Genomic DNA, 14,194 nt, shown 5'->3' with positions numbered 1-14,194 from the left:
GCGCGTCTGAAGCCTGTTCTCCGCAACGGGAGAAGCCACGACGGTGAGAGGCCCGCGTACCGCAAAAAAACCCACTTTCTCTTCAGCAGCAAGTATATCTCAACTAAAAAAAAATGCTCTATATACTTTGACATGAAAACACCGGTTCGTTTACTCCTATCAAGATATATGCCATACATTTGAAGGTGTGGGAGAACCATCCTACTAACAAAGAGTATTACAGACACAGGAAGTTGGAAGGCTCTGAGGCCTGTTTGAGAAAATATATGGCTGAACATGGAGGGGGAGAAAAAGGGTGGGTGAGAGAAAAGCACATGGCACAGATCCTTGTTAAGCCTTCATAACCTTTGCTTTTACCTTGTGGAGAACTACTGGCAGTGTTAAGTAGGGGTACATCTGAGTTAAAGGTTTCCTCTGCCTTGTGTGTCGGCAGTAGTCTAAAGGGTAAAGGTAGGAGACCAATGGGGAGGCTCTGAAAGAGTCACATGGAGTATGGTGTCTTGGTTTAGAGTGATAGCAGTAGTGAGAAGGCACTGGATTCTACATGTTTCAAAGGAGGAACTAAAAGAATTTTCCAATAGAATGGATGCAGGATGAAGGTGGGCTCTGCACGCTACCCAAGAAACCATTCACAGCACTGATCATTTTCTTCATCTGGTCAGATATTCACGTCTTGCTTGGTTTCATTTTGAAGTGGGTAAATGGAAGTCATCTGAGGGCTCAGCATGTTTAAAATAAGCACTACGTGCAGGTTATTCACCAAAAGTCCTATCAATCCATCAGGAGCAGTATAGTGTACAGGTCCACAGGCCCTAGAGCCAGACTGCCTGGGCTGCTACCATTTTCCAAGAATGACCTCCAGTGAGGCAAAGCACCGAGGCGGCTTCATCTGTAAAGCAGGGGTAAGTATGCAGTGAATTACTCCACAAGAAGCACTGACCCTAGCTAATAGTAAGCACGCTATAAATGAGACTTTTTTCTTCAGCCTTTTATTAGCATGCCTTTTAGTTGCAAGTGAAAGAAACTAAAGTCAAACCAGCTTAATAAGAATTTGACTCAGCCGGCTGTAAAGTTCAGGGTTGAAAACGACTTCAAGGACTATCTAGGCATTCAAATGTGGAGATTCTGTGGTCTGTCCTGTGTGGTGAAGAATTCCTTCCCATAGTGGTGTTTTAGAGATCCCTGGAAGACACATCACTTTTCCAACCTCAGAAGACAAAAATCTCATTTCTAATAAAGTGCCCTTAAACAAAATTATGGGTGGGAGTGATGGCAATCTGTTAATAGCAGCCCCCATCTGGAGCACGTGGAGTTAACTTGCACCTACTACTATCTACTCCCCCACACACACAAGGGCGAAGAACACCTAGGCAGACCAGATTTCTACTATCGTGAAACCAGATGCCTTCACTCACGCATTCGTTAGTCAAACTTCAGAACTTTCCAAGTTGAAGATAACTGACCACCACCTTTTACTATACATGCTGCATTACATAGAACTAAAATTTTAAAATCTAACAAATCCTGACCCATGACTAGAAGTAGATTTCACCTCTTGATCATGAAATGTTTATCTGACTCCTCAGATTAAACTTGGCTCTCCAACTGTTAAACCTTACTTGAACAGTTCCTAATTTTAAAATGTGTACCTATGCCTTTTACATTGAGGTACACCCTATTAGAAATCTTAACTGCATGACACTGCATTTGTTATATAAAATTCTTGCCGAGATTTTCTTGAAGTCTGTGGAGTAGCTGCTCAAATGTACCTTATAATACTTCCATACCCATTCTTCTAAGTCTCAGAACATATACAAAATATTCTCATTTTTACTTTAAAGATATTTATCAGGCCAATTCCAGCTTTTTAACACTTTGAGAACTGGAAAAAAATTAAAGACAAGAACTTTAATCCTATGTGGAGGAAAAAACCTCCCATTGGCATTAACTTTGTCACCCTTTAAAATTTAGGCATCGCTTCAGCACATGATTATTACCAAGAATACTATCTTTAGGGACCATGGACCAAGAGCCAGCTTAAGCTCTTTAAACGCATTATCCCATTTAACAACCTTCACTTATGAGCAGATAATATCAGGTTACTGTTGCCAAGCATCTCAAAATACCACTTAACCATCACAACTTCTAAGTTAGAAGTCAGACCCACCACTAACCTTACCTGATACTTAAGAGTACATATTACCGAATCAAACCTGATTTTTGGTTAACTACCTTAAAAGTAACATTTAACGCATATAAAAAAAACATTCTAAGAGGTCTGCTACCATCACCAAACTGCCAAGGGGAGCATGGCATAAAAAAGGAAACCCCAGACAACCTGATCAAGGTCACAAACCACCGTGTTAGTTCTGAACTTAAAATTTTTCCCGATAGGCAAAATCTGGCATCTCAGAATCAAACAAAATCCTGATTGCATTTTTCTGATACCTACTAAATAAGGATATTGAGTAGAAAACTGAGATTAAATCCAAATAACCTATCAGTTCTTTTGATGCAGTTTACTCAACATTTGTTGGTGGAATAGACTAATACAATGTATTTTTAAAAATGAAAATTCCGTGTATTCTGATTTTCAGATATAGTTGATATGTGATACAATTTTTCATCTTTGTGATAAACCCTTATTAATTGTATTGGCTATACACATGGATGTAGTGAAATTTAACCATTTCTCATTAAGCTGTCCACTTCCTTATACATAACACTATCCACATTTATTACCAGTAAATTTCAGAAGTAAAATAGTACATACAGGTAAATCCGTTATTTCCTAGCTTTCAGTACCATGCCCACTTAACTTCTACCAGGTGAATGCAGTTTAATGCACCCTTACCATTACCTGATTGAAAATATATTAAGCAAAAATGGCATATATTACCTATTACCTTACTCTTCCCCCAACCCTTGGTACTTTTAATTCAGTTCCAAGTTTAATTAACCTAGTGTATTTACAGGACCCCGCTTTTGCAAAAACACTAATCCTCCAAAAAAATTTTAATTGCAGTTTGTAATGAGTACACGGGAGATTCCAAATTTATCTTGTTGCCTGAACATTTTGCAGTTTCATTTAATGTATTTTCACTCTGAGAAAATAAAGATAAACGTTATTTTACAACTCAAGCATTAAACTGGAATTATAAGGCACTTACAGCTACACAGAATACAAGCAAAATGTGTCAAAATCCTAAAATCCTCACATGGCTTCAATTCACAAAGCATTTCACATGTTAACTGCTATCAACGCTATGAACCCAAATAAGTGTGGTATGAAAATTAAAAAAAAAAAAAAATCACATCAAAACCATACCTCACAAATTTGTCAAATTTTTTTGGGGGTGTGCTGCCCAAAATATCTTAGTTCGCCAAGTAGGGGCTCCCTGAAGTGGAAGCATAGAATCCTAACCACTGGACTGCCAGGGAATTCCCTCAATTTGTCAAACTGACACATTATCACTTGGGTTAAACTGCATAACGATAGTTTACTACTACTTAATTTTATTAAAGTTTTCCCCGACCCACCTTCACACCACAAAATGCTCAATTGCCTTTCTCAAGAAACCAAGTACCTCCAAAAACAAAACACACACAGTACCTTCCAACATTTTGAACCCTCATTTCACCATTCTCCCAAATTACCGTTCACATAATTTGTCCTTACCCACAATTTTTCTCCAAAGAAAGTTCACTGACTCACCAATCACCCAAGTATCTCATGTATTCTGTCCTTTAAGAATTAAATCCTTAAGTGGCAATAAGCTTTTTCCCCACACCTACTTCTCATGTGATCTGTTTTCCACTGAATAAAATCTACATCCTTTAAATCAACTGATAATGTGAAGGCTCATGCCAAGTTTCCTGTTTTTTACTTACTGGTAAAGTATGCAATGTCCACCTATACAGCATTTAAGTCACATGAACACTGTGAAGTGACAAAACAACACACACATTTCTAAAAATATTTTAATGAAAAAGTTCTTTCTGTAAACATTTCATTATACTACAAATGAAACATTTGAATCCATTACAGACCACCTCTTAAGTCTTATAAATCAGAGTAAAACATTAAGATTTAAAAGTAATCTTGAATATTTATATAGGCTAACAATCCTTACATTACCCCTGCACATTAGCATGCTTACTCACTACTTTGTGACATCAATTACTGGAATTCCAAGAGATACTGGCATTTAATTAGAAATGTTTCAAATGGTGACTTACATATTAGAACTCTTAAAACCAAGTGTATTTCAACTGTTCAGTTCCTTAACAAACGGTCTTTGTTACCAGATAGTTTTTGTTCTTTAGGACATGAGTGTAAAATGAGCTTTTTCAGAAGAAATGTAGTGTGGGAAGCTGTAACCTATGAGTTGCTTTGACAAAATGAGTTAAGGTTTGCCTTGACCATTTTTCCCTTGTATAACTTCCTTCGTTTACTGGTGTTATGACTTAAGAGCATCGTATTTTTCAGAAATGACAGTGGAACTACATTTAAGTAAAATCACTTTATTTCATAAAGGAGATGGACTGCAAAAGAACAATGCCTTTAAAAAAGAAAATATTTCCTATCTTAGGAAGTTTGCTTCATTAAAAACCATGTTGTAAAGAAAAATTATCATTAAAAGGCTATTTACCTTATTCAACACTTCATTCTATGGTGGTGTGTAGAAATTCAGTCCTGATTTAGATAGATACAGAAAGAGACCCAACCAGTTATTTTCTGAAAATAAAATCTGTGGCAACCTAACTGCTCCTGTATATAAATAACTTGACTTACTATAATTTAGAAACTAGTTTTATTTTAACCATCTGTCCCCCCCAAAGTGTTATTTTTTAAAAAGTGAATTAACATCAAACCTCAAATTTTAACAAGCCCTTTTGGGGCAGCAATAATAGCCCTTATGAACAACCAGCATCTGATTTGTGTAGTAATTGGGTAATATTTTAACTATTCTTTGGGAAAGGTTGTCTTAAAAAGGAGCTTTAGTGGAATTAGGCCCCCACTGCCTCTGATTAACAGATTAAACACAAAGAAACCTAAAAAAGAACCAAAAGTTTATCCTATTAGTCCAAATAATTCCCTGAAGTCGTATGTGAGAGAACTTACTTATGTATGAGGCCACTTGAACGAAGACCATTTTTATCTCTGTATGATCTGACAATTTTGAAATTTCATTCCAAGATTTTCTTTTCTCTAGAATGAGTACTGAAGCGTAATGCTTCTGTTACATGTCATGCTTATTACAAAAATTCTTTAAAAAAAACCTGGTCACTCTTTCTCTTGTCAAAAATTGACTTTATCCTAAAGACACCAACAATGAATTGTATATATCTGACTCAAGATGAACACTCACGGTTACTGCAGGGAAAATTTTAAAACTGTTTAAAATGTGTTCAATGTGGTTCCAAGATAAACTTTTCAGCTGAACAATTTTGCCAATGTATCTAACAGTTTTAAAATATGTAATATAAATTTATAGGGAAACAAATGGTGTCATCAGGCTTTAGTGTAAGCTACAAACCTTACCCAGCCAGAAACCTTCGTATTTAAGATGGTAGGAAAGACATTCCTCATTTAGGCAAGTAGGGTTCTCATTCAACCTGCAAATCAAAAAAATTACTCTTACCTTGCTTTACAAAAAATTACTCTTTAATTAGTGAAAAAATTCAAATTCAAGCCTTACCTAATGCTTATTGCCCTTCCTTGCAGGTCTAAATGCTAGACCTAGTGACTGTGGCCAACTATCTCTCATTGGTGTTCCAAAAGGCGAAGAGCTCCTTCCTGCTAGACTTTCTTCGATATTTCAGTTGTAATAAGCAGATTTAACTAGCTTTTGGAAAGTTGCTCACTATCACCATAGTATCTTATGCCTTCACTTCTCTGTAGTTGAAGCTCTTGCTGCTGCCTTGTCATTCTTTATTTATGCTGACTTGTCCATACTCAAAAGGCTGCTGAAGTCCTGTCTTAGTGAGTCTCCTTTGATCCACACTGTGCTTAAAAAGCACATCTTAGGTCCTTTAAAGCTGGTTAAATCGCTCTCCTCATGGCTTAACTTCTCCACACTGTTCACAAGAACTAAGCTAATACAACTTATAAACAGGTCACATACACAGATTTCACCTGCTTATAGGTTGCAAACATCAACTTACTGACAATATTTTCACTATTAAACTAGTTCCAGAACACAGAAAGTTTGTTAACAGTACACATTAACCTCATATGCCATTAAAGGATACTGTCAAGGTTGTGTCAAACAATTTCACAAACATAGAAACAGGAAATGTTAATCTCCCCCATTCCTTCAACCTTTATTATATGAATAAAAGAACTTGAGACAATTTAGCTTGATTTTAATAAAATGTTTCCCAAGCATTATTTTGACCAGGTACCCAGGTTTAAGTTATGAACATTGACAGTGTCCATTTATATAACCAACACTTGAAGTTGTTAAAGACTTAACCATTTTCTAATAATTAGCCTATTTTCTACACTGCTTATTCACATATGTCCATTAACAAATGGAATGTTGTCTGTTACATTTATTGGTTTGTGAGTGTTTTCTGGAAAACTGCAGTGTCTGTGAAGACCGATTTCCATGCTGGCATTGCATGCATCCAAATATTAATGCACAGAGGCACAGAATTAGAGCAACGAGAGCATATTCAAACACTAGCACGCCCCATCCCCCCTTTTATTGCTTGTTTTGCTTAGTACTTCTTAAAACAAAAATAAGAATCTCAAATTTAACGTTCAACTACCGAAGAAATAATAACAGCAGGGCACATACTTAGGGCTCGAATGAAATTTTAAGCACTAGCTGGCGCAAAACAGTAGACATTGGTTTATATATATATATATATATATATATGACCTTGTTATCGAAGACTCTTCTCAACCAGGGTCTTCCAAACAAATTGTAAACTCATACCAACATGACTTAGGTTCAAGCATACACATGGAAATAACAGTGTGTTCTTTGGGATTTTTAGTGAGTACAAACTCTGACTATCCAAATTTGAATTCAGGTCTTGAGGAAGTGAAAAGCTTGTTTGTACTAAGCAACTGTGCTACACTTCTACTGCAGTAATCACTTGGGATGATTATATCTAGACTATCCTTGGTTTCATCCAGTATAATGCAGAGGGTACAAACAGGAAAGCATGCCAGCCAGTTAAGGGTCCAACAATGCATGATTTTTATTCTCTTGCTCTGAGAGCTTGTATCAAAAAAATATATATTAAACCAAGGAAAATAACTGAAGATTTATGGGCCTCTTGTGCTTTAAAAAGGAAAAAAAAAGGTAGCCACTAATTCGCTCAGATAGAGCAGGCTTAGTGGTCCTGTATTTTGAAGATTTTAAGAATGTTTCTTAAGGTAGGAGGAAACGGAAAACATTCACTATCCCTTTCCAGAATTTAAACAGAGGGCAGGAGACATTCTTTACACCCAAATAAAACTATGGCAGCAGTTCACATGTGACCAAGGTGAATGTAGAATGGAGATGTTCTAAACACAGCTAGGACTCTCAGCAAAGCTAATACACTAAAATCATATGATTACATTTTGAAAGAAAATGCACAAAAACCAAATAGGAATTTTGAGATTTTTCATTTGAAGTAAATCTTAATGCTATTAAATTCACAAATATGCTAATTTAAATACCCAATTCTATTATCTAAAACACACATTGCAAACATACAAATATCTATTCTCTCCACATGTCAGAGCCCATTCATTTCATGGTTTGGAAATGGGGAGAATAGATCCCCTTAAACTGCAAGTCAGCAGGTGTTTCTTTACAGTTAACTTTAGCAAAATTCATACAAAATAGTAATTAACAATGATCTTCTTTACTTGTTAACTCACAAGGAAACACCTTCAAAACTGCATTTTGTTAAAGTTTCTGTACTAAAATGTAGAAAAACTGAACTACACAAATATTGAAAAGTTAAAAATTCCTTAATTTTTTATTCCTGGTACCACTACCACAATTTACAGGGCAATATACCTGATGTAATGAAAAGAAAAAGAAAAAGACAAAGCTACAACAGATAAAAGACCTCAGGAATGTACATCTAATTGACACTACATTGCATTAATCAATAGCTGCACTTTTTGCAAACTGTGGCTATGACAGTCCTGAACAAGAAGGGTTTCCTGTTTAAGCTGCAGTAACTTTTCTGACTATGGATCATCGTTCCTTCTGTGGCAGATTTTTACAGTTCCTCTAATGCATTTGGGACGACTGTCTCAAAGTAACCTGCAGCTTTCCTGACAACTCCTCGCTCTCTCTCCTGCTAAGAACTGTAGCCTGTTGAATAATACAGGATAAAAAAATTATTACACTCAGTGAACAGTTCCACATATTCTTTATCATCATGATAAAAATTTAAAGATACCTACCCTTTTCTTCTGAGTTTTTAGAACCTTCTGCTACCATATCCACCACTTCCACCACCAGATCCATAACCACCTGGAAACATACAAAGATTTTAAAGAATCACATGAGTTTTTAATTTAAAAGGCTATGAAAAATTTTGATAGAAAAAATAATTATTTACCACCATAGGGACTTCCCGAGCTTCTTCCACCAAAACTGCCCCCCTTCATGGGTCCATAATTTGATTGCTGTTGTCCACTATAATTTCCAAAATCATTATAGCTCCCACCACCACCATAGTTACCTGAAATTACAAAGGTTTTATTTGTGGCTGACCTACACAATTATTTTCCTTTTTTAATACATGTACTCGTCATCTTTTGACAATCGTGGCAGCATGTGCTCTGACACTTACACACAATGCTTTGAAAAGAGATTTTACAGAGCTACCAAACTCTTTTCACTACAGAGGCCCACTAGCAGGCCTCAAACATAGGCAGGAGAGGAAAAACAAAGAGTGAAAGCTGGCTCAAAACACTATGTATTTAGACAGCTACCGTATTTTGTTTATATTAGATGTTACACGCTAGCACATTCTCTCCTTCATACCACTAAATAGCATCAAAATTGTGTTTGATTCACCGTAATTCTGATACCGTTTAACTTTTAAATCAATGACAAAAAAGCATTTCAAGTTGACTGTTAAGAAAAACCTGTTGTTGATACATCAATACAGTTCAACAAAACAGTGCATTCATAACAAAGTTCTTTATAGCATCGTGGAATGATGCAGAGCTGCTTAAGAGTCTGCAACACACCTGACATATTAAGACTCAAAGTATTTTTGTCACCTAGACTCCAGATGACACCCAATTCAACATGTCTGCACATTCAATTTACAGTTCCCATCTGTCCAGCTTAAAAGTACCTAGAGTTAACTAAAATTCAGGCAACGAACATTACCGATAAATGTCCATTTCAATACAAAAATAAGAGTTGAATACTTTGCCAATTTACTAAATTGCCAGCAAAATAAGAAGTTTAATTTCCCACCATTTGAGTATTTTCTATTATAAAACATCAAATTTGACCAAATGCTGTTTTAACATGTTTTTAAACACCTGTAAGAAACTATAAAAACTACTGAATATTCAAAACAAGTGAAAGTCTACCACCTCCAAAATTTCCTCCTTCATTGTAACCATCATATCCTCCACCACCGCCACCGTATCCACCACCTTGGTTTCCATATCCTGGTCCACCACCACCATAGCCTCCTCTACTACTGTAACCAGGACCACCGCCATAGTTACCACCTAGAACAACAAATTGGGTCGTCAGACAAAAATATAAATGTACAGAGGGTCAAGTTATTGAATGCTAGTTTACCATACTTTTAAGCCCCCAGAAAACAGGTCAATAAATTGATTTAACACTCTAAAGCCTGGTAATACCTGGCTAACAGAACAGCAAGAATCTGGGCTAGGAACAATTAAGATGAATGCTTAAATCTTTTGATATTAAAAAATTGCCTCAATTTTAAAAAATCTCCCTAAGGAAAATAGTGAACAGTCTCCTCTGAGACCTATAATTCCACCTCAACTGCTAGTACAATAAATCTTATCAGCCAAAAAGAACTAGGTAATGTTTAATCTTTAGGGCTTTAAGGTCTACTTTTCCATGATATTAGTTTAAAAGCATACTTTAATGGTCAAGCCACACAAGTTTTAAATTAGGAAAATGTAAACAAACACTTTCATTCTTAATAAAGTATAGAAACAAAATCAAAATATCAAACATTAAAAAACGTACCGTCGCCTCCAAATCCATTATATCCACCATCACCTCCTCCATAACTACCTCTGCTGCCACCACCTCCACCACCATACCCTCCTGAAAAAAAGCAAAGTGTGAATTAAATGAATATATTCAACTTACCAATAACACTTAGGTAGACATGTTCTTAGAAATAAGGTAACTGTCCTACCTCTTCCACCAAAGTTTCCACCACGGCCAAAGTTACCTCCACCACCTCCAAAGTTTCCTCCACGACCCATAAAGTTGCCAGATCCACCTCCACGACCTTCAACACAGGCAGGAAAGTTCTTTAAGAACCTTACAAACATTACTCATCTCTATTTTGTATGTATATATGGTACTACTCACCTCTTTGTGATCCAGCAGATTGCATTTCTTGTTTAGAAAGGGCCTTTTTCACTTCACAATTATGCCCATTAATAGTGTGGTATTTCTGAACTAAATTTTGTTTAATCAAACAAACAAACAAAAGTTATTTGATGTTTGGAAAAGCACACATAAATGATATCCTTTATCACTATATAACTTATTAAAACATCAAAAAGGTAGTGACTTTGAGTAGTGATAAGGGAGTGTTCTGGGATGTTAGTAACATTTATTTCTTGATCCAGATGCTGGTTACACACGTATAGTCACTTCATGAAAACTAAACCATACACTTTATATGCTATTATTGTGCACAATACAAAAGTTATAAGCGATTTAGCAAGTTTAGTAGAGAGCTAAGAAGCCATTTCTGCTTTCCCATTCAAGTTCTGAGAAACTGCTACTTACCAACAATTTTATCAACTGTATCATGATCATCAAAAGTTACAAAAGCAAATCCTCTCTTTTTTCCACTCTGCCTGTCTTCCATAACTTCTATGGTTTCAATCTTGCCATACTTTTCAAAGTAGTCTCTCAAATTATATTCTTCTGTATCTTCTTTAATACCACCAACAAAAATTTTCTTCACTGTTAGATGGGCACCAGGCTTTACAGAATCCTACAAATAAAAAATATGTAAGTTAAAAAAAAACCCTCAAAAATTCTGCAACAATTTCACACGTCACACAACATGGTATTATTAAAATACCTCTCTAGAAACAGCTCTCTTTGGTTCCACTACACGCCCATCAACCTTGTGTGGTCGAGCACACATTGCTGCATCCACCTCTTCAACACAAGAGTAAGTAACAAAACCAAAGCCCCTGGAACGTTTTGTTTGCGGGTCTCTCATCACCTACAAAACAAAAATTTTAAAGCACTGAAACACACCTAAACAGGTCCTCTGCCCTCTTTCAAGAACCTTTTGTTCCCTTAATAACTTACCACACAATCTGTAAGTGTGCCCCATTTCTCAAAATGTTCTCTTAAGCTATCATCTGTAGTTTCAAAGCTCAGACCACCAATAAACAGTTTTCTCAACTGTTCTGGTTCCTTTGGATCATGACCCTGAGGAAACAAACCAATATATTTTAATTATGTCGTTTAGTAGGTAAATGCAAAGATGCACAAGCCTTTTAATCTCCTACAAATAAACTTTTAACATCAAATTCCTGTACCATTAACACTTTCTCCAGTTAAAAACTGGAGTAGGATCACACACATCAACTGATTAAAGGGACCAAGAAAACCTATAACCAGACTTTGAAATGCCAACATCACTTAAAAATTAAATTGAAGCCCAAGATAATTCCAGAATCAAAAGTCCCGAAATTCTGAGCTACAACTACAAGTGTCTGGGGCAGATTATTTTAGAAGTGGCTACTGAGAAACCAGTTTCTAAGAAACCAGAAGTGTTGTAAATGCAGTGTTTCATCTACTCCATTTCTTCTCTCGTCTTCCCTCCTGAGTCTACACCCCCAAAAGCATATAATTATAAACCACAAGACTGTGAACTACAACTTAAAAATGGAGAGATTCACCACTTTCAAGCAAATAAAAAGGTGAAAATAAGTGTTTCTCAATGAAAAGCTAAACCAGCATTTCCCCCCAAAAAAACTATGGAAAAAACCAGCCACGTAAAAATTTTCTATTTGCATTTGTACCACGTGCCAAAAATGTTTTCAAAACCAACATTTTACTGGGTCACAAAAAGGGCAGTTTGGACTTATGTTAGGTATACTGTCTGACAAGGAACACAGTAAAAAAGAAATTGAGATTTAAAACAAATTAAGATATGGCCTGAACTGTTTTACAACTTAACTAGTTCTTTAACAAATCACATAACTACCACTTAATACATATATGCATTAAGACAACTTTCATCCGAAGTCCTTAAATAGAGGCACTCACATTTACATTCTAAGATCTTCCTGTGTCTTCTAAAAGGAGAGACGTTAAGGCATTTAATATGAAGAGACTGTCACATGCCACGAAAAAATGTTAAATGATTAATAGCCTAAAGCGTTTATTCACTTAGTCTCATCTTTTCAAGTCCCGGTTAAATACATCTAATTAACAATACACAAAGTTGAGAGAAACAATAACCCACATGAAATTATCCCAAACAAATGAAAAATTCGACTCTGGTTGCAGTCCTCTGAAACAAAATTACAAGAAAGTACAACCTGAGCCGACCCATCAGAATAGGAAAAACGAAGATGAAAAAATTTCAACTTCCTATTTTACATCCACACTATGAGATGGGGCACTTCACCCACATGGAACGAAGCTACGTAAGGACTTTAGCAAAAACGGCAGATCAAGAAGTACTTTAAAACAGCAAAATTAAAAAAAAATTATTTTCAACCGAGTGCTGCGAGGAACAGAACGGGACGTAAAATTCTCCTTAGCGATCTTTAAGGCCTGGAAACGCGATGGGAGAACATCACTGAAAACACTAGGCCCCAAGCTTCGAGGCCGTTTGCAGCATTCTCTGCTGGGCCGCCTCCTCCCTCTTCCTTCCAATCCCACGCTCTCTCTCCCGGCGGCGGAGCCAGGCGGCGGCCATTGCGTGCCAATGCGCCATTTCGTAACGCGGCAGCGGATCAATGTCAATGTGGCCGCCGCCCGCCTGCTCGCTCGCCCGGATGTGCCTGCTCGTCCCCTCCCCTCCCCCACCGCCTCCTCCCAACTGCTCCCGCCGAGGCCCGCCATCCCGCCCTCGGCCTCGAATGGGAGGCCGCGCGGCCGGCGGGCCAGCTCCCCTCCCGAGGTCTCCCCAGCCACACCGCGCCTCCGAGGAACCACTTGTGCAGCCCAAGGAGACGGCAAGGCTGGCGAGAAGCCCCAAGGAAGCCTCCGAGGCCCGCTCCCCTCCCCCTCCCGCCGCCCGTCTCAACGCAGAGCGCGGGAGGGCCGACCCAGTCCACCCGGCCTCCCCACTCCCACCGAGCCCGGCCCCCCTTGCCGGCCACTACCCAGCAACCCCCCGCTCTCCCCCTAATACCTCCTCCCCCCGGCGGCGACGGCGACGGCCGGAGTCGGGCTGGGGGCGGCCGGGCGGCGGTTTTACCTCCATTTTGAGACCGGACTCGCCTCTTCCAACTCGAGTTCAATATGGGACCGAGAGGAAGAGGCGGGGCTAGCCGTCACGTGACGCGCTTTTCGCGCGCCGCCGGCCTGATGGGGGAGGGGCGAGTTGGGAAGGGGCGTGGCCAGCTGGGCGCGAAGAGGGACTGGACGAGCGGGTTGGTTGGCAGAGGACGGGGGCGTGGCAGGCCCCGGGAGCGCGCGCGCCTCGCTAACTTCCAGTGCGGCACCGCCCTTGCCGCCGTTCGCGCCCGGGCGGCTGCAAGGACGTCAGCTAGGCTTTCGCCAATGGTCGGTGCCCACGTCGGGAGAATGCCTCGTGACCGCGCGTCACCGGAGAAAAAGGCCTGTTTCCCTTTCTTCTCGCGCTTCTTTCCCCTCCCCCACGTGGGCCTTTCCGTCTCCATTATCGAATTCATTTCATTCAGGCGCCTGGATAAAACCACATTTTCCCTTCTTGTACTTTAGGGTTGTAAGAAAGCCCTCTCGGCCCCTCGGCGTCTCCTCGCACGTTTCCAAAT

General features: G+C 38.6%; 1 protein-coding gene across 12 annotated transcripts; it reads right to left on the bottom strand.

The window, feature by feature from the left end:
- Positions 1 to 3,000: 3,000 nt before the first annotated feature.
- On the bottom strand, positions 3,001 to 13,765 carry HNRNPA3 (heterogeneous nuclear ribonucleoprotein A3). Of its 12 annotated transcripts, XR_007478291.1 has the most exons (14): positions 13,591 to 13,749; positions 11,529 to 11,651; positions 11,293 to 11,439; positions 10,992 to 11,202; positions 10,566 to 10,655; positions 10,387 to 10,482; positions 10,212 to 10,292; positions 9,575 to 9,715; positions 8,581 to 8,703; positions 8,423 to 8,492; positions 5,546 to 5,619; positions 4,653 to 4,696; positions 3,892 to 3,940; positions 3,001 to 3,104 (listed from the first exon to the last, which is right to left on the bottom strand). XR_007478291.1 is itself a non-coding variant. In XM_033423640.2 (11 exons), exons 1-10 carry the CDS (start codon positions 13,660 to 13,662, stop codon positions 8,440 to 8,442), a joined length of 1,137 nt encoding a protein of 378 aa, XP_033279531.1. In that variant the 5' UTR covers positions 13,663 to 13,749; the 3' UTR covers positions 3,964 to 5,619; positions 8,423 to 8,439. The 12 variants fall into 12 exon arrangements, 4 of the variants coding, with proteins under 4 accessions (XP_033279531.1, XP_012387603.1, XP_012387602.1 ...); XR_007478289.1 differs by having other exon boundaries at positions 4,653 to 5,619; XR_004482085.2 differs by lacking the exon at positions 3,892 to 3,940.
- Positions 13,766 to 14,194: the final 429 nt, after the last annotated feature.

This window comes from Orcinus orca, chromosome 7 (genome assembly GCF_937001465.1).
Source record: "Orcinus orca chromosome 7, mOrcOrc1.1, whole genome shotgun sequence".
Lineage (NCBI taxonomy): Eukaryota > Metazoa > Chordata > Mammalia > Artiodactyla > Delphinidae > Orcinus > Orcinus orca.
This window is presented reverse-complemented; position numbering and strand designations above follow the sequence as displayed.